Source organism: Plectropomus leopardus, chromosome 12 (assembly GCF_008729295.1).
Source record: "Plectropomus leopardus isolate mb chromosome 12, YSFRI_Pleo_2.0, whole genome shotgun sequence".
Classification (NCBI taxonomy): Eukaryota; Metazoa; Chordata; class Actinopteri; order Perciformes; family Serranidae; genus Plectropomus; species Plectropomus leopardus.
The window spans coordinates 28,607,676-28,628,322 of record NC_056474.1 but is presented as its reverse complement, the minus strand read 5'-3'; the positions used below and the strand labels follow the sequence as shown (position 1 = coordinate 28,628,322).

At 38.3% G+C, this 20,647-nt stretch overlaps 1 protein-coding gene across 1 annotated transcript in view; it reads left to right on the top strand.

Annotated features, from left to right (window-relative positions):
• The window catches only part of astn1 (astrotactin 1), a 502,578-nt gene that overhangs the window by 197,747 nt on the left and 284,184 nt on the right, over positions 1 to 20,647 (top strand). The window contains 1 exon segment of the mRNA XM_042497522.1: positions 18,066 to 18,232. Within this exon segment, the coding sequence (XP_042353456.1) occupies positions 18,066 to 18,232 (167 nt within the window).

Below are 20,647 nucleotides of genomic sequence, written 5' to 3'. Positions count from 1 at the left end.
ACTTGGCATTACCATCTCAAACTAGATCATGTCGCCTTTCATCAAACCCATATAGACCATTAGCACGATGGTAGTCCGAGTTGCACACAAAACTACACAATGTGAAGTACACGTGATATACAGCACTACAGCAGGAGCTTTTTTTTAATAATAATTCAGCACCATACTGTATGCTGCAGACTTAAGCACTTCTTCTTGCCACGCTGTATTGGTGTACTTCCCCTTAGGCAGCGAAAACCAATCTTGACCGGGATCACATTTTGGGACACTAAGCAGTGTTGAGTGGAGTCAATACCTGGCAGAGATATAGCTAGACCTCAGCCCTAAAGAGGAATAGGAGCACATTAGATTGTCACTACTGATGTTTCTCTCCTCAGGTCATCGGATTTATGGGAGTGTGTGTTTAGACTCAGAGGGAAAAGCATCTGCTCAACATCACGCACTGTAAGAGCTCATTGGGGAATTGTTGAATAAAATGTGTTTTTCAAGGATTTTTTAAAATATTTGCAAAGTACACAGTTAAATTTTAAGTTGATCTTAAAATAATCTTTGAAACCTTTGCTTTGCTTTGAAAAAGGAAAGTAAATATAATACTACACTCAATAAGTAAAAATATACTATTAATATACTATACTATTAATCTTGAGTTATGTGTACTTATTATATTACTTATTATATCTAACTGTTAAGTTTATTTGAAATTTAGCTATATTTATTTAATTTTGTGACGTTTCTTAAGAATGACAAGTAAATATAACTTGTTTTTATCTGTTAGCAAGCTGAGTAAACTGAGTAAGCCTGACCAATCTTGATCATCACAAAGAGGATTTTGCTAATGATGGAGTTAGGAAATCAGTGAGTTTGGTTTTGTTTACATATTTAAGAAAATACAAATACAATGGTAGTTTGCAACCAGCAGAATACAGATATATAGCTGAGTAAACTTGGTTCTCTGAAGTTGCTAAAACTTACAAAGATTGATTTAATTACACTTGTCATTTTTAAGTTGCAACAACTTCATAAAATCAAGTAAATATAACTAAATTTAAAGTAAACTTAAAAATTAGATATGAAGTAAGCATAAATTAAGAATAACAGTAGCTATATTTACTTACATTTTTCAAGGCAGTCAGTTTCCGAGAGTTTTTTAAGTATAATCAATCTGTCAGATTTCACAGTGTAGTTCTCATTTAATAGAACAAGTGAGTCTACTTCAAAAGAGAAGTTTACATGCCATCGGCATGAAGCTACTGTAGTGTAACATGAGGGTAAAATGGCTCAGGGACAGACATAAATCCAGTATTATATATTAATTCTAAAATACATTCACAAAAATGTTGGTTTTTACACTATGTCCTCCTCGTATTTCTAAAACCTTTTCTTGTCCCCATTTACTGTTTCAGCTTGATTTCCTTCATAAAAAAAAAAAAAAAACAGTTTACATCGACTGTCTAGCTGTAGTGTAATACAAAAGTATAGTACAAATGGTGATACACGCACCTGTTTCAGCTTTAATTATATCCATTTTCTCAAAGCTATGAGGCTTTAGAGCACCACTGATTGATTTTTGTACTTTTTTTTAACCACTTTTTTGTCTCATAGGCAACATAAAGGTTGTTCTATCTCAGAGATTTTCAAATTGTGAGTCTGAGAACTGGGGGAGTTGAATGGATTGTATGTTCATTGCTTAAATGTTGTAGCTGGTAAAGTTAAAGCTAATTCTAATTGCTTCATGTACTGCGCTGTAGCCATAGACTGTATAAATAATGGACATCGCTATTGTGACATCATCCATTTAATTGTGGACTTTTTGAAGCCTCTGGTTCAGTATTTTGGCCTTCTTGTTTTTTTGGAGCCAAAAGTGACTTTATTTGGACTAGAGGTTGGAGCTGTGGAGTGGTGAGGGGTGGATCTGAGTCACGGACTGCAGCAACGTCTCATAGACAGCCTGTCACTCAAGCAGCCCCCACCCTTAAGTTATGGGAAAGAAATCCCCCCCTGTACAGTATTAGCCAAAGAGACCAAAACCATTTTTTTGTGCCAGGTTGTTTATTTATGCTGTAACGCTGGGCATTTTAACATGGAGGATTATGGGTATTTACTCTGTTTTTGAGCCAGCCTCAAGTGGCCAGTTGATGAACTGCAGTTTTTGGCACCTCTGCATTGTCTTCATTTTTCAGCCTAAGAGGATGTTGCCTGGTGGTTGCTTAATTCATGATTATACGTTATTATTTATTAGATTTTGATTTTGTATTATTAATCAGAATCTGCAAAGTAACAAATGACTTGAGTTAATAAATAAATGTAGTGAAGTACAAAGTACAATGTTTCCCTCTGAGATTAAGTGAAGTATAATCATAATAATAATGCATTTTATTTGAAAGCGCCTTTCTAGACACTCAAGGACACTTAAAAAGTGGCATACATTGGACATACTCATCTAAAGTACCTCAAAATGGTATTTAAGTACAGAACATAACTTTACTCTGGGCCATAGACTGTTTATAAGATAATGGACGCAGCCACCTTAATGTCACCCATTGGTTTGTAGTCCCCCGTTTTGAAGCCTTGAGTTTGGCATTTTGACCATCAACATGTTGGATTTTTTGGAGCCAGAAGTCACCATATTTGGGTGCTAGCTGTTACCTTGGTTGGCATGTTGTGTTTAAAGCTATAATTAGCTTTGATCATGCTGAAGCTGATTTTTGTTAGGAACAGAACAGGCTGAAAACCATGAAAAACAAAAGGCACTTACCCAAAAAACTGAACATCCGACTCCTTAGAGGGTCTTTTATTACAACTTAATGCTAAACAACACTTTTTTTAGGTGATCGAAACATTAAAAATAGCTTTCATGAACTGACGACAAATTGAAATAGTGACAGCTACAGCTTTGTGAATCTGAGGTTATGCAATAGTTGTGTTACATAAAGAAAGTTGTCACTATCATGTTATGTTTTTATTTAATTAATATTTTCCCAAAAAGACACTGGACTTGAACATCAATCAAAGATATGGCAGTATTCTCTGTAGAAAATACAGTATCAATATCAGAGTCCTATCATGAAAAAAAGGATGATTTTAAGCAGGGTTAGCCCATTAATTATACAGCCGTTCACATGGTCTCGCATTTCGAAATGTTTGTCCATGGAACCAGTATTTAAAAATGTCATCTGTACGTGTAAAAATGTATAGTATATATGTATATTTTTCAAAACTATAAATGAAATAAAATTAAATAAAGTAAATTGAATTAGATAATAGAAATATCTGCTGTGGAGGGCTTCTCAAATGTCTTCTCATTAATATTTAAGTGACCTGTAAAATTGTAGAATTTGTAATGCACCTGATTGTGAGCCTTTCAGAACATTAAAATTATTTTAAAAATGTTCATATTTACATTTTTTTTCCCTGAACTGTAAGAGTAAGCAGCTATAAGATTCATTTTCCGACTTGTTTGTCAGTGCACACCGCTGCTAGCATATGCCTCAAGTGGAGCAATCCCTGAACTGTATTTGAATTTGACTTTGTAACCTCAGATAATCCTGTTGAAAAGTCTGGTTCCCCATAGACCAAAGGGTGTCTGGAAACAGCAGAAAGGCTGCACCATCTCATTAGTTCAAGGAGCTTCAAACTTAAACTCAGTCTTCAGCATTCACTCTCCACACAGTATAAATAATGCTTGTCTTTTTAAAAGTAATATGTAGCGTCTTTCATTCTCCACACAGTAACAAGGTTCTTTTTTTAGTTAGCAAAAAAAGTTTTCTTAACACTAATATACAGAGATAACCTTAAAGTCCATTAAGATCAATAAATAACTCATAAATTGCATTTTGGAATGGAAATACTTTGATGGTCGCAGTAGCCTACAGTTCAACACAGATTTTTGATCATTAAAGTTTGAGATGAAAAGTGTCATATTTAGTGACGCTAGTGTTCCACTATAAACTCCAGCATTCAGTTAATGAAAAGAACTTGGGTCATAAGAACATGATCTTTCTCTTTTAAAAGAGTCTTCAGCTGCAGCGTGTCCATTTGGCCTTAAGCGCCCTCCCTGTTTTGCGTTTTGCACTCTACTGTGAAAGAGGTGAGAGGGGTTACTAAATGTCCGAGCTTTTCTGCTCTTAGCTTTACTCACCATAACGTCCACAGGAGACCAGACAGAGGAACAGAACGCTCTGGGATAAGCTGACCTTTGACCCACACAGCTTATCTCATCACACTGGCCTGTGAAAAACTCTCCAAAGACAACTTTCTCTATAAGGAAACATGAAAGGAAAGTGGAAATGTTGGAATAATGTTTTAGGCTACAAAATTTGATTGCTCTAACAGACCTCTTCGGAATTGATAAGTTTCTCTGTGAACTTGACACAAATGTTCCTGTGGGCTTTTTGGTCTGCAGTGCGGAAAAACCTTTTAAGTTCTGGCAAATATATCATCCCAGTTCTCTATTTGATATATCAGTCAATAAGCTTTTAATGCTATGCATAGACCTATAACAGGCGGTTTCATTATAGCTTGGAGTTATACATGGCCTTAATATACTGTATGTGGTTACACAAGCATTGCCCAGGAGATATACTGTTCTTGACCATACAGCAAAAAACTGCTTTGTGGAACCACAACAATCATGTTGTAATAAGTCGGTAAATGTCAAGTTAAAGCCTTTGCGGTTACAGCTTTTTTTTTTTTTTTTTTTTTTTTTTTTTTAATGGTCCAGTTTTGTCTGTATTTGTGATTGTAAATTTTACAAGTATATCGTCTTCTTCAATGTTGCTGTGTAAAAGTCATGTCAATAAAACTGCTACATATGTAATTTGTTGATGCCTTCCCTTATGAGCAATGTTTTGTGATTAGCAGGAGCTCATTGTTTGTTAGTTCTAGCCCACAAGATTCCAAATGACAGTTGGTACTGGTTCGGGTACCATACATTTGGTACAAAAAGTACATTTTTTGAGCACTTTCTCTATAACAACAACATTTTGTGATTCCAGGCTTAAATATTATAGAAAAGAAAATCGACCAGATGCCAAAACTATCCTGTTGGATTGCTGCAGTGATAGTTTTGGCTTGCCGGGAAGTCGACGGAGCAACTGTGGTGCTCCACTCCAGCTTCGGGCACTTCGGCTTCCTTACTGAAGTTGAACTTGATGGCTTTGTGAAGCTTTGCTGCTGGACTCAGAGCTCCATTGTTGGCTTCCTGGTTTCCAGGTTCCAGGGCACTTTGGCCTCTTTTCTGAACCCCACATTCTCATCCAGATGTTCTCTTGAGCACTGAGATTTGGCACTGGTGGATTTCATATAAACTGGTACTAACAATGTAGTTTAATCAGAATCCGAGATACATATGATCATTTTTTGATTTGCTGAATGTGTGGTTAAAATTTGAATACATTTAGGCAAGTTGGACTCCTTGGTTAAGCAAAGACACCAATGTTGAAATGGGATCCAAACAGCAGTTTCCCATCTTTTATGCCTTGTACAGACCGCCAGGCCAAAGGCAATTATTGGCATATCCAGGAGTTCTGCACCCCTGCTTGTTAGTGAGATTGCTTGTAGTGTGAAAGTGATATACCTTAATTTCTTATGCTTCCATGTTAGAAAGCCACATCACCATTGTAGCTCCACAGTTACTGATGTTTATGCTGTTACCAAAAGGTTGCTGATGTCTTGATGCACATATTGGATGTGATCTTACAGTAACAGTATGTTATCTATTGACAGTCTGTCTTAAAGATCATACTTTAGAAACGTGATTTGCCTGCAGTCTGAACATAGTCTCAGTCATATACCCCCAGTTAATACCAAAAGGCTAGCACAGCTTGATGGATCAACAGAAACTGAATCGTCCTTCTCCCACACCTGTCCAAACCAACAAGTCCTGCAAGCATACCCATGTCACTATTGGAGGGTGTGAAAGGAAACTGGGTTTGAACATCCCTCTGTCCTTTTTTTGTTCTTTTCACAACCATTTCTCTCACTTTACATGTGTACGGTCAAATAATCACAGTCACAGTATACACTGCTTTCAAGATAACTGTTGCCCCCCACCATGGTCCCACGACACTCTGTACAACAAATATTGTCGTCTTGGTTCATTTGAGGCCTTCCCCTATCTTCAGAGCTTTGGCGGTGGTAACTTTCTGAAACTGGTAACCTGACAATTGACATGGCACAGTGATTAATCAGATATGTTTTTTTTCCCATTTTTCACACTTGTTCTTCCATCACTTCAAAGAGACTGTCTGAAGGTGCTCGCTGTTATCCCTATTTGTACAATTCATGATGTTGAAACTCCGCCTCTGAGAGTCAACAGTCATTCTTCACACAGTCACACAAGGTCCTTGTCTGGTCCATGTGAACACCAGTTGCTATAGGCATTTCAACTAATAAGTAATGCTGTCATGTCTCTCGGGAGGCAAGTGTCTAAGTGAAATAAAACACCAACATCAGCAGCTAAATTCTGTCAGGCGCAGACATAGGAACATAATAAGGCAGTGCTATACAGCTGAAACCCTGAAGCTACTTTGGATATGACCTTTTCACTGCTCTTGCAATATGCAAGCAAGAAACATATCAACATAAAGTTACTGAAGTTATTTTAATTTAGCATACATGTATAAGTGTTGTAAGAAAAGTTAAATATGTTTAAAAATATATAAAATTCAAATATTTTTATTATTTACTTGCTGGTCATTGTGGACTATCCATAAACCGAACCCCGGTGTCAGAAGAAAATATTGACACTGTGCATTGCTGCAATCCACAAATTTGTTACATTTGTAATTTTCATACGAATCATATCTACATTTCTAAACTGTCGTAGCATATAGGCTGACTTTGTGAGGAGGAGGGGATGGTGGATGGCGTGACAGCTAGGAAGAGATGCCTGCCAAGCTGCAGACAGCTGTTAGAGACCAACAAACAAAACTTGTCACTTTCTAGTGAGTTAGTGCTACATTTTCAGGGGCTATATAGACACGAAACATAGGTGTTTTTTAGGGACCTGTTGCTGTTTTTGCACCGGGGGATAGTGCCATGAAAAGTAGTCGGTTTTTACTGAGACATTGCTGTATTTCCTGCTGGGATCGTGTCAAAAGGTATTATTTTTCACCAAGATTTGACTGTGATTCCAGCCAAGATTGTGCCTAGAAAAGTTTTAGTTATTTACCTAGACATTGCTGCATTTCCTGCCGGGGTAGTGCCATTAAAAAGGTCATAATTCAGGCTGTTCTCAACCTTTTCACGTCATTTTGTGACTGCACCTCCAGTTGTGATTATGTTTAGAAAGCTGTTGTCTGGCCTCCCCAGCCTTGATGGTGGCACCTAAACCTTGTTTTTCAGCCAAAATGTGATTGTTTCCTAACCATGACTAAGTGTTTTTTGGGCCTAAACCTAACTACAAAGTGGGATCCATTGCTGCTTTTGCACTGGGATGGTGCCATGAAAAGTGGTAGCAAGGATTATACCAAGAAAAGGGACTGATACTTGACGGCTTTTCCAGCCTTCATGATGCCATCTAAATTTTTGCCTTTTCAGCCAAAACATGATTTTTTCCTTACTATGACCAAATGGTTTTTGTGCCTGAACATTACTACACAGCATTGTTGAAATGCATAGTTTCAACATATAGTTTCAACATATCCATGACATACCCAGGGTTTGTAGAAAGGCATAATGCTAATATTTTTGGGGGCAATTGTGTCGGTTCTCATCATCCTCTTCATATCATGCATGTTATTTTTATTAGTAGCATTATCTCCAAAGTAGCTTTATAGTGGGGTGAAAGAAAATGTATTAAACCAAAGCAAAAACAGAAAGTGTGATTTCTTAAATTCCGGAGGTATTTCACTCAACACAATTAATCCAAACAAGAACTTTTGTAATTTCTTGATCAGGACTCTTTGAAGAATGATCAATACTTCCCTAGTGAATGAATTACCACACATTACCAGTCCTCTAATATTGTAGTTCCCACCAATCTGCCTATCAGACAAATTTCCAAAGTGCATCGCTTATCCAAGTGCTCTCACAGGGATTTGTTGCTGTTTGGCAATGGCACAGTACTGATTCCCCTAAGCCTCGAAAGCGGAGCTGGAATGTATCTCCATTAAGAAACAGGATTAAAAGGCATGGTGGTTCAAGGGGTTTCCCAGAGCTGGCTTTGTACTGCGAGCCTCTTCTACAGCAGAGCAGACAGTACTCTCACTCAGTGTCCGGTTATTAAATGATCTAAGATAAATGGTGATTGCTTTGCCTTCAAAGACTCTTTTGCTAGTGTGGATGGTCATTAACTAGTGTCCTGTGCATCATTTAGGGATGAAATATGCCCTTTCCAGTCAATCACAGATATATATTATAAGGTCCACAATGGCACTTTTCACTACAGATTCACTAGGACATACTGATCAATACAGTCACAGTCACAGTTGCCAATCAAAACTGCAGAAAACATCCACAAACTGCAGGCTATCTGCTTGATTCAGTTGAGGAAAACAGCTACTCTTTGACCATCTTCCCTTTGAGAACACAGTCAGATGCTCAGAGGCTTCATAATGTGAATGTCTGACCTGAGATTGAAAGGTTGAACGTCCACAATTGGGACCTGTGAAGGTCGGCTACCTGCATCCGTCTGAACATACTTCTCTACAGCAATCATTCAAAGGCTTTTGAATTGTGCAACATAACACTTTGACCTGCAGCAGGCCACAATACAGAAGCTGGTTGGTTTGAAAAGACGCTGATGTGTGCCATGATTGAACCCTCAGTGCCTGGTACTTTATGTCATCCCCCTCCCCTGTGTTGTGTCTGAGGGTGCTTCTGCTTCCTGCTCAGAGAGCTTTTGAACCCTGAATAATGCAGAATGCTGTGAATTGGAAGCTGGATTTGAAAGTTCATATATTTCCTATCCTGGAGGGATTGAGTCATAGTGAAATCCATGTTGAGGTTCTGAACCTTTTCTTTTTATAAAATTCAGTTAGACATCGAATTCCAAGTGAGAGCAAATGATCTGTAGCTCAGAAATATCGTATCATATTTGTCACATTATGGATGCCATAGATGAGACTGCAAGATGTAAAATAACTGGATAAACACCAATATTACATTATTTTGTGTGAATAAATCACCTTGAAGCTAAAGTTTTGAAAGCACTCTCCCCCCACCAAAGCCTTTCATGACTTTTGTGTTAATCTGGATTATTGCCTCATTATGTCATTCATGCTGAGTCACTAAAAGTATTCCAGCGTTCACAGCAACAGACTGGTTCCAAATAAAACAACCAGGAGAAGTTTTTAATCAGATGAAATTTCGAAGGATTTGGGGACTGTTCACTTGGGGAGTGATTTTAAACAGAGGATTATCAATGATTTACCCAGGATTATAAACAAGATTTGTGGGAATCTCAAGTGATAACAATCCACAGACAAAGAGTCTGGCAGGCACATATTCTTAATGATTATCATCCTATGGACAGCTGGAAAATGGCCCAGAGTTATCACTATTCCGCTATTTCGGAAGCCTATTCTGGCTGTCAATATCTAGAGATATCTGTAGCTGGCAAGCAACACGGCAGCGACCCGTCAATACAAATTCCTCTCAGTCTGCACTGCGTAGCCTCACATCCATTGATTGCACTGAGTTCCAGTGATTTAAAGGCGCTGATGTGTTAGGTGATTCAGTGTCTCATGTTCTCTTTACATTACAGGTAGTAAATCACTTGTCACCATGGCCCCCTAACAAAGTGACACAATCAATATCAGTTTGCCAGGGAGCAGGACCAGGGAGCACTCTTTTAACACATGTCCCCATTCTGTACTGGTGCCACAGCTAATATATAACCAGTCTGGAGGACTTAACTTTGTAAGGTAGCAGTTATTCGTTAGATCAGTCATCTCCCAGCACTTTGAGTACATTCATTTTTAAACAGTTGTTGCTAGTGGAATAGAAATACAGTATAAGAAAAAAATCCCCTAAAGGGGACAGCACAGTATACGGTATACCTTTTCTGTAGGATTAACCCTTTGAAACCTGAGCAAATCGATCTGATTTCTTTCAAAACCTAGAAAAAGGCAATGACCAACTTGACAAGAGAAATGAAGAAAATGACTTGAAAATAGCTTTTAAAAGGGGGTTCTTGTCAAAAACTATTGAAAAATGTCGAGAAAACTATGTTTATAATGATTGTAATTATGTATTTAAGATGATGTTACAGAAAAAAAATTATACATATAATTTTTAATTTTTCTGCATGTATTTCAGGTCATTTTCTTTCTTTTTTTGTAACTTTGTACTTTTTTTTCTTTTCTTTTTGCTTATTTTCTTGTATCATTTGACTAATTTCTTGTTATTTTTTGGGACCACGTGTTCTTAAATTGCTCATTTTCTTGTTTGTCTGTTACTTGTACTTGTACTTTTCTCTTTTTCTTATTTTCAGGTAATTTTCTTGTAACTTTCTTGCTGTTTTGGGCCAATGTGTTCTTAGGTTGCTCATAGCCTTTCGCAGTGTTTTTGAAGGAAATCAAATTTGCTCAGGTTTCAAAGGGTTAAATAAGATGATCATGATGAAATAACTCATTTTAATTGATTTGGGTTCTTGGCCGAGAAACACTGGTAGTCAACTAATGACCTGCAGTCATTCCTTTCTTCTTGTAATACAGAAATAATAAATGTGTGTCCAGTTGAGGAGTTCTACAAACTGTTATCTCAAAAAAGAGATATCTGGATTTGCATGCGGAATCTGTAGACAACACGACAATATTCTGGTATCAGAAGCATTCTGATTTCTGTTTGTAGTCCTATGTAGTTGTTGATGATGTTCTAAAATGTCTAATGACTTAGATTTAGACTTTCATCCTGTGTGAATGTTAACATTATGATGTTTTGCAAATGTTTGGTTTTGTTCTCCATATCTTACAACTAAATGTCATTATTATTCATAAAAATGACATTGACATGAGACATTTGGAAGACGCTGGACTTACAGTCTAAATTCAACCAAATATCAACATCTAATGACATTGGTGGCCAGCAGGGCAAAGCAGTGATCAGTAAATTTTGAGCAGTAACGAAAAACAGGCCATGTTTTGGAGGGATGGAACGAACACAAATGGAACACAAAGGAAGTAAATGTGATTTGGGGAAGATGCATTTACGTATTAGAAATAAAAGAAATAAAGAAATAAATTAAATATTAATAAATAAAAGAAAAAGCAGCAATTCCTCATCCATACAGTGTATATGAGATCTAGAACCATGAAATGTTTTATTGCATTAAAATTAAAATACACAACGAAAGAAATATTGCCAATTAAATTTCTAATTAAATGACTAACTGTTTCAGCTGCACTTGCATATTTTCATATTTTGATCTTAAATCTTAATTAGTAAAGTAGTTTTCTAATGATCGAAGTGGAGTAAAAGTGCAATATTTCACTCTAAAGTGTAGTGGAGCAGACGTGCAAAGTGGCATGAAATTAAGATAATCCAGTAATGTAAAAGTCACCTCAGATTTGTACTTAAGTACAGTACTTGAGTAAATGTACTTAATTACAGTTCAGGTCTAGTCAGCAGAGGGACCCACTGTCACTGAAATTAGAGGTATCCTTTTATCCCTGAAATTTAATAATCCAGTCATTATAATTCCTATAACCCCATTTTATATATAATATATATACACCATTAGTGCATTTTTAAAAGTTCCTCAAAAAATTGGTGAATCCCAAAAATCAGTGAGTACTATCAAAATAAGAACACATCCTAGATACAAGCAAAAATAAGAGAAATTTCTTTGTATATAGTTTCTTGCATGAGGCCCGATGTTTCGTCAGCCTTGCCCTGTATGCTTCTCTTCCCTGTCAGCTTCACTGCCTGGGTGCTTTCCAACACGATAACCCAACTCCAAGCTTTCTCCACTCGGCTCCTCTCCTCGCGTCTTAGTCCCTCCCACAGAGGATGCGGGCGGAGGAGTCGAGGAGGAGACGGGAGGAGAGAGGAGGGGAAGCTGTGAATTGGGAAATCCTCGGTCCCACTGCGTCTGTCTGAAGCGACGTCGGTAACAGATGATGTGCTGCACAGCTGATCAGCTGTCAGACTGACAGGGAGAGAAGAACCCTTTAAAATCTAATTCATATAGGGATCAGAGCTGTAATTATTTAAACCATTTATTCCCTTACAGTTATACACCACACAGGCTCTCTGTGTAAGAGTGTGTGTTAGTGATGACCCTCCTGCAGGTGACCTTATTAAAAAAATATCACAGAATTTGGGCGGGTGGGTCATAAAGTGACAGAACAGGATTCAGAGTAATTTATTAATCTGTATATAAAAAACAGCAATATTGTGCCACCACCACCTCCTCTCTCCCCACCTCCTCCTCCTCTCCTCTCTCTTCATCTCCCCCTCATCCTCTCCTCTTTCCATCTCCTCCTCCTCCTCCTCTTCTCTCTCCGCTGTCACACAGCAGCAGCTTCATCATCAGCTGCAGCGCTGCATTATTCTGCATCTGAGCAGGAACATCTTTTCAAGTCCAACATATTTAGATTAATTTCTCCGGTCATAATGTCCAGTAGATATTTCCCTCTGCACATACCAAGGTCTAACTGCGTGTTTTAATATCAAGGAAGCGTCTCTGTGTCTACACTGAATAGGCTATATTAAATATACACATAAACAAACCTCTGTATGATATCAGCTGTGCGCACGAGATCAAACTGGAGATGTAATCACATGAAAGAGGTGAGAACTTGTTTTCTTCGTGCAGATGTGCTGTGTAGACACACAGTTTCGGTGTGTGCGGTTCAGGTTCAGGTCATTTTTTAATGCACGTTAACGGGTCGGTCGGTGGATTAGTGCTGATAGAGGGCGGCCTGACCCACGCATCATTTATTGTAAGGTAAATTTAAAACAATGAAATTAAAAAAGGCCTGAGTGAAATAAGCTGCTGATTTGTGTGATGCCACAGCATGCGCGAGGAGGTGCAGGAAATATATGACACAACGCAAATGAAGAATCATGAAGACCCTCGGGGAGCTCCGTAGTCGCGCCACTCAATGAAAGACTTCCGTGTAGGATACATCAGTGTGTCCTCGCTCTGGGCTCCTCCAGAAGCCTCCTCTCTCCTCCATCCTCGCCTCCTCCAGGTGCATTTTAGCAGTTGAAAGTTCCTTCAAGATGGCAGAGGGGAAACGATTTCCGGATCACTGGTGGAGATATGAAGGGAGGACGCATATATTACCATGTTGGAAAGGACCCCCGTTTTCTCTCAGCCCTGCATTTTCTTTGAGCTGTGCTGACCCTGTCATTCCCAATCTCTCCACCTGATGTCCTCACTGTGTCCCCGCCTCTCCCAGTCACCTGATCACCACACCCACCCACATACCTGCTCCCCATTTCCTGATTCCTGCTCATCTGTGTTGCTTTCATCCCACAGTTCTCTAGCTACCTGTCACTGTTACCCTACATAACCTGGTGCCAGGTGTCTTTTGCCATTTGGATTTGTTTGCATGGTGAGACTGCCTCCTTCTTCCCAAAGTAAGTCTGTCACCAGTTTCTAGGAAGGTCCATTTAATTCTAGCTGCTACACTCCTGCCTAAACACTGGCACATTGTTGTGGCTGAGCTAGCTCACCAGCTACAGTAGCATTTAGCAAGTATTATAGTCTGCACCATTGTCTATGTCAGCTCTATAAAAATATACTGTATTACTTGAAACATCTGCTTTGCTTATTCCAGAGCTCACTTCTCCTCTATATGTAATGCTTAAAATATTACAATCAAAATTACTTTTTATCTCTTGGAGATGTATGGAGCCTGGGAGGTGACATTCTTGTGTTTTTTTTTTTTTAACGTGTGCAGGTGAACAAGTAAATCGCGTGCGTGTGCCTGTGTGTTCACACCGGACACCGCATGATTTATTGCTATTTGGCATTACTAATACAACAATACAACACAGAAAAATTCACCTTTTCAACCTTCCAAAAAGTGATTGCAGCTCCTATCTTGTCACCAAAAGGCTGTTTCTGCCTCAGAATGACTTGATTTCATTCATAGTGATTATGTTTGACAGATTATATCCCACCCAGTCCTTTTTACCAGGGACAAATATCAAGCATAAAGTCAATCAATAAAATAAAGAGAAAGGCACGCAAGTTTTATTTATTATCCAGTTGTGGTCGCCAGCATTGAACATATTCTCAAATTTTCGCGCCATCAGAAGTCACACAGAAGAAACCGGCTGTCAAATCAAATTTCATGTTTGTGTTGTATGTAAGGTTTCTTTATTTGGTTCTTCATTAAGGCACAAGATATAGCTACATATAATATTTCCGACGCTGTGACGGCAGCATTTGAACGCAGCTGCCTGGTGCCTGGCTGCTTACTGCTGCCCTCTGCTGGTGTTAGAATCATTTACAATGATTCAACATGAGGGAAGGGAGCCATTAATTAATTATAATAAAACAACATCAGGTTGGTCAATGGTTTATGTTGTGTTGTGGTATGTGTATATGTGTGTATGTGTGTATTAGTGCAACAGCACGTTAGTGGCTGTTAGTCAGTTATCTGTCCAGCAAGCATCTTTTTAAGCTCATTATTCTCTCTTTACGGCATTTTATTCTGAAAAAAAGAGAGAAACGAACAATAAGTTTCACAATAGCAAATTTTGAGTACTTTTACACCGAACGTGACTGTTATGTAGTGGAAAAGTGGCCTTTTTTTCCCAATTTTATTTTGTTTAGGTTTTTTTCCAATTTAGAGTTTTCTGAGCTTTTTTTTCACTGCAAAAAGACTTCAAAATGTATCACTCCAGGCTGCCATTCTTCAATATTTTTTTTAAAACTTTATATAAACTTTTAAATTTATTTTTTAAGTGAAATTTGTTCTTTTTTTTGGATTCAAGCTGAAACAGGCTCCTGGAAAGTGTAGATTATACTATATCTATCTATCTACTATATCTTAAATGACAAATCACTTCAAATAGAGCAAATAGAAATATGGCATTTTGTACTAATTATTCCTGTTAAGTTCTGGATTCACAACAGAAACAAGGCATACTGTACCACCGCAAAATTAGACAAGAATCCATAACAAGTGTGCCAGCTTTATTAGCCAAATGAGCCACCTGGACCCTGTGATGAATACAGTGGGCCTAAATAATAAAATAAGCAGTTGCTGATACCTCAGAATGTATAAGAAACCAGCTGCCTAGTCACTGTTCTGAGGGTGCAGTGCCTTGTTAAAATGTACTCCATCAAAGTTTCCTTTGAAGTAATAGCTGACAGAAAACATAATGTGAATTTGACTTGACAGGCCCCTGAAAAAAAAAAAATTACTCAGGAAATACTGAACAAGACTGTAGAGGGAGGGGAACCGGGGTGAAGTCAGGTCTCGCAGCTCTTTTGTGAAGTCACCCCGGCAGAGCGCATTTCAATTAGGAACTTGTCCACGGCTGTGTTAAACCATCAGAATGTCGCCGTTTTATTAATTTCTTGAAGTTTATCTGTGGCACTTATTGCTGCTTCACACATTTCCGAACGAAAGCATTTTATTTCACTCATCAAATATGAAGACAGTCCTCTCTGGATTGTATGGAAATTGGAATTTAAATCCACGGCGTTGCCTCATCTGCCTCCCCCAGAACACGGATCCTTTTAAAAGGGTTTCATTATAGATGACACGGGTTGTCTGCCATTTCATCACTGTTCTTGTCATTCCCAGCGCCACAGTAAATAATCATGTGGCAGTACTATGCAAAGGCTATTTCCTTTCTAGCATATACAAGATAAAACTTTAAAACTCCCCTTGTGAAAACTGAGTATCGATTATGCAGTCAAGGTTTTACCAACTGTGGCTGAATGTGGAATGAGGTAAAGCTGGGGAAGCAGCACTGCACTATCCTTGCAATGAGACACAATATTACCACAACATGTGTAATAATCTTGATGTTTTCTGAAACTTATCTTCCAATTTTTGTTTTTTTAGACTGCCACTGGTGCTCTGAATAACCAAATGCTGTATTTGAACAGTGCTGCGAATGCACCTCAGACCTCTGTGTGAATATTTAGGATCTGTGTTACAAATGTCGGTTACCACACTTAAAGGCTTTTTGTTGACTTTAACTTGTAAAAAATGTTTCTTTACAGTGGAAAATTGAGTTTTTAATTGGGCTTGGGCCCAAAACTGCTGCTTTTGGTTTAGACTGGTATTGAAACTATTTAGGTTCATGTAGATTTGGTGTGATTTTCAGGCCCGATCAAAGCTATAGTGACCAGTAATGAATCAGATCTCCCTTTGTGTTTCGGCCCTCCAGTCTATTCTTACACATGTCACATTATAACAAACTAAAACCACTTTTTTTATATGTATGCTGTTGTCACAGTCCCTAATGCATCCAGCCAGGCAGAAATACTTAATTTAAAGCCTCAGGGAACCCAAATCACCAAGAACTTTCATAAAACGCATCAAAAATGATCAGACAGTAGCCTCAATCCAAATTTGAAATATTGTCATTTTAGTTTTTCACAGTTTCCTGAAGCTGGGTTGATTTGGGCGTGGTTATACCTGGTCCAGATCACGTACTATAGATAAAGACAATCAAAAATTCAAAGCCAGGTGTCAGTTGATAAGAACTTAACATGACAAAGTGAAATCCCTCAACACACCTTTCAATAGGGTGCGTTCAAAAACACTCACTTGTTTGTAAATTCGGAGCGCTGTTGGGATGTACCTTATGGTTATCCAGACCACCGCCTTCTGGGAGTGTCAGAGCACACTCTGGGCACTCTGGCTGGGGAGGTGGAGCAGCAAAGTGCAGAACAGAGTAAATTTGTAATGAACTTATTCGTAATTCATTGAGGAAAAAAAACAACGGTCCATGGCTTCAAACAGCAGCTCTCTCATTTTAGTGCAGATCGTCAGATTTGATTTAGGAACGCAGCCAGAGTCAGAGGGCTGAACAGATAGAGCTGTACCACGCAGACTGTGCTTTGCTCCATAGCTGTTGTCATGGAGATGGGAGACAGTTGACAAAGGTGGGATCGATGAGGTGTCAGTCAAAATGTAATCAGTCACGCCCACACAGTCAAATCAAATGTTCTCAACTCAGTTTTCTAATAGTAGGGAAGATTTATTTTCACTCAGATTTATATAGATACTTAATGAGACACTTACAAGCCATGTGTCCAGAGGCTTTAATATTTTGATTGTTGATTAATCTTATGGTTATTTTTTGATAAATTGATTATTTTAGTTTATAAAATGTCAGAAAATGGAACAATAATTAAGATATATCAAACAAAATTTCAAAACTAAATGTTATACACACACATTTGCCTTTTTGGTCTGACTGACACAACACTGTCCAAAACTTAAATATATTATATATAATATATTAGGAGAGGGAAGGTACCAAGTAAATTTATTTAATTGTATTAAATTATGAATTTACCATAATTATTAATATTTATGTTATTTATTATTATACTTATGAAATAAGTATGCGTAATTGTTTATATTATTATTATTATTATAATTATTAATTTTATTATTTTAAATCTTCGTTGTACCTTGTAAAGAATTTGAAACCAGCTTTCCTCTCTCAATGTCTCAGATGATTAATGGATAGTTATATTTATAATTATATTTTGGTCTATTTATCAACTTATTGATTGATGGACGAGTTATTTAAGTATTCATAAGTAACTTTTGGATTTCAGAAAATGAGATTTCCACTTGTGCACTTCATTTGAAGGGAGATAAGAGCCTGTGCCGATGCTCCTTCTGTTGCAGCCTCCTGCTGTTATTTAGGCAGATAATAGGACAATTTTACATGAAACATCTTGCCATGTGCTGCTTTACAGACTAAGCTCAGTGCTCGCACAGGCAGCACTAATGGGAACAGAAATCTGACTGTTTACATTCTGTGGCACAGATGTTATCGGGTCTGCTTACCTGTCCCATCTGGGATTAGTGTTAATGTGGCAGCTTCTCGCAGTTTAGGCAGCTCTGAGGATGTAGTAAAAATCTGTATTGCTTGCATTAGTCATTTAAAAACTCTCCTTCCTCCTGCAGTGCCCTCCGGGGTTGAGTCCTATGAAGGATGGGACCGGGTGCTACGACCACCACATTGGCATCGACTGCTCCGACGGCTTCAATGGAGGATGTGAGCAGCTGTGTCTGCAGCAGCTGGCTCCTCTAGAGGATGACCCGACACTCTACAACATCCAGATGTTCTGCGGGTAAGAAAGAACACATTCAAACTTTATATTTAGGTTGACAATTATTATTCTACATCACCCTCTTTATGTTGAGAAATGTCTTTTGCATGGAGTCTTGTCATGTGAATGTTTGCGACTTTTTATAGTAAAGCAAAGAAATAATGCCTGCAAACTCACTGTAAGTCTCAAACGCTTCATTGAGACACCCTTTTAGGGTCAAAATGTTTGAAAAGTTTAAACTACACTTAGATTTCTACAACAATCACCCCAAGTGGCTGATAAGCTCTATAATGGCAGGTGTGGTTTATTATTTACTTTATTGCCTTGTATTTGTGGTTTTATTAATTTTATTGGTTCACTTGTTTTTGGTGTTTTTCCTTGCATTATTTTATATTGATATTTATATATTTGAGAGAATTATGAGAATTATGAGAGGGGAATGCAGCATTTTTTAAATATATATTTATTACTAATAATAATAATAATAATAATAATAATAATAAACCTCTACAGTCAAGAAAACAGTTATGACAGGTGTGTTATAATTATATGTTATAATAAAAACGAGTATATTGAATTAAAATGATTAAATGCAGTCTTTCTTCACTGTGAAGAGGTAAAACCTAAACATTCACAACGTTTGTGATGAGTGACAGGATTTTCCTTCATGGAAAATATATTTGAGGTTTAAAATTCAATAAAGCCACTTTAATTTAGCGATTTAGTGAAGGCGGATCATTTTTGACCCGCAGGACAAGTGGTGTATACAGAAAGTTAAGACGACGTAAGGGTTAACACTCTGGTCAAACTCCTAAATGATAAACCTGAAACTGCAAGAATAAATATTTTGGAAGCACAATCTATGCATTATGTGAACACCAGCATTGTTAAACTTTGTTCAGTATGAAGGTGTTCAGCTGGGTCGAGATCTGGTGGCTGTCACGGCCTCAGGAACTGATTCCCATCTTTGTTATCCTCATCAAAGTGTTCAGTGAGCCCTGGTGCCCCGTGGGTGCCCTTGAACCTTCTTTCAAGTCACTTATATCTTTGCTCTTGCCTTCTTCAGTGACATTTCATATACAATATGATAGTATATGCTTCATTTTCAATGCAGTGGATTGAGATCAATGCTTGAATTCCCCAAGAGTCTTAACACAGTGGCGTATGACTAAGGCGTTTCAGGGGTACTTCCAGCGTGTATAGCAAGTGACCCTTGAAAAATGATCCATTAAAGACCAGCATCTGGCACTTGGTTTGTGTTCTTTTCACTCCCTGCTCACGTCCACCAGTGCAGTTCCATGTAAAGATCCTTACATCTACTGTGGAAGTAAAATATCTATTACTGTCACTAAATTCCTTAGAAATAAATGAAATACATTTGCTCGGTTAGCGCAGAGCAGAGCTGAATGTTGCCTGTTGAAACCAAATGAAAAAAAAGCATTAGTTTCACACTGGTTAAAACAAAGCAAACAGACTGTTAGTTAGAGAGCATCCTAAGTGGAGCTGCTAGATTGAGTGAGAGAAAGTTGGACTGCCATTAAATTAGGCATAATAAAAGAACATCAAACTTGGGGTGAGCAGAAGTCTTTGAAAATACACTGATCTCATGCATCTCTTACCAATCTTTCAACACCCCTCCCATTAGATGACCTCTGTTAAACATCCATATAATAACCCAGTGTTTCTTATCCATTGATTTACAGAATCTTATTGAATTCAAAGCTAATTCACAGAGCCCCTCCTTGCCCCACTCTCTTTCTCTGTTTATCAGACCACAAATGAGATGAGAATGACCAAACCAAACGCCCCGCTGTCCATCTGTCTCACTCCCCGCTGCTGTAGACTGCTTCTGCAGGACAGCAGGCAGCAGCTCAGGAGACGGACCTTTGTTTTGCAGCTGTAGCAACTAGAATTGCAGTGCTAGGTCTAACATGTGTAACAGCAGCAACAGAAAGTTTGATTATCCAGTGAGGAGGCTGGGCTGTCAGCTCCCAGGATTTAGTTGCCCTGGTTAGAGTCATGTTGCAGCAGTGTCTGACTGGGGGTCCATCTGTGGAGCTGCTGCATGCTTTTCTCCTGGTGAATTAAGACAAATTGGTTGTTTGTGGTGGGCATGCACCGTCAGGGAGCAGAGACGCACTTTGATATGACACTGTAACCGGCCTACATATACGTGAACCTGAAGCTGCAGCCCTGGGCCTTTGGCTCTGGTTACTAGAAGGCTAAACTGTTAGCAACATTTTCTCTCCATGTCTGAAATGCTTTGCAGATACTGACACATTTTATTTTGATTAGTCCGTCTTGCTTTTTTGGGTTGCTTCGCGGAGTAGGCAGTTGCTGCAAATGCTCACATAGCAACTTTCTCTGCAGCATTCTCTGCCAATGAATCAAGCTTTTACTGAAGTGAAGTGCTAGCGCCTCTGCATTTGCATTTCG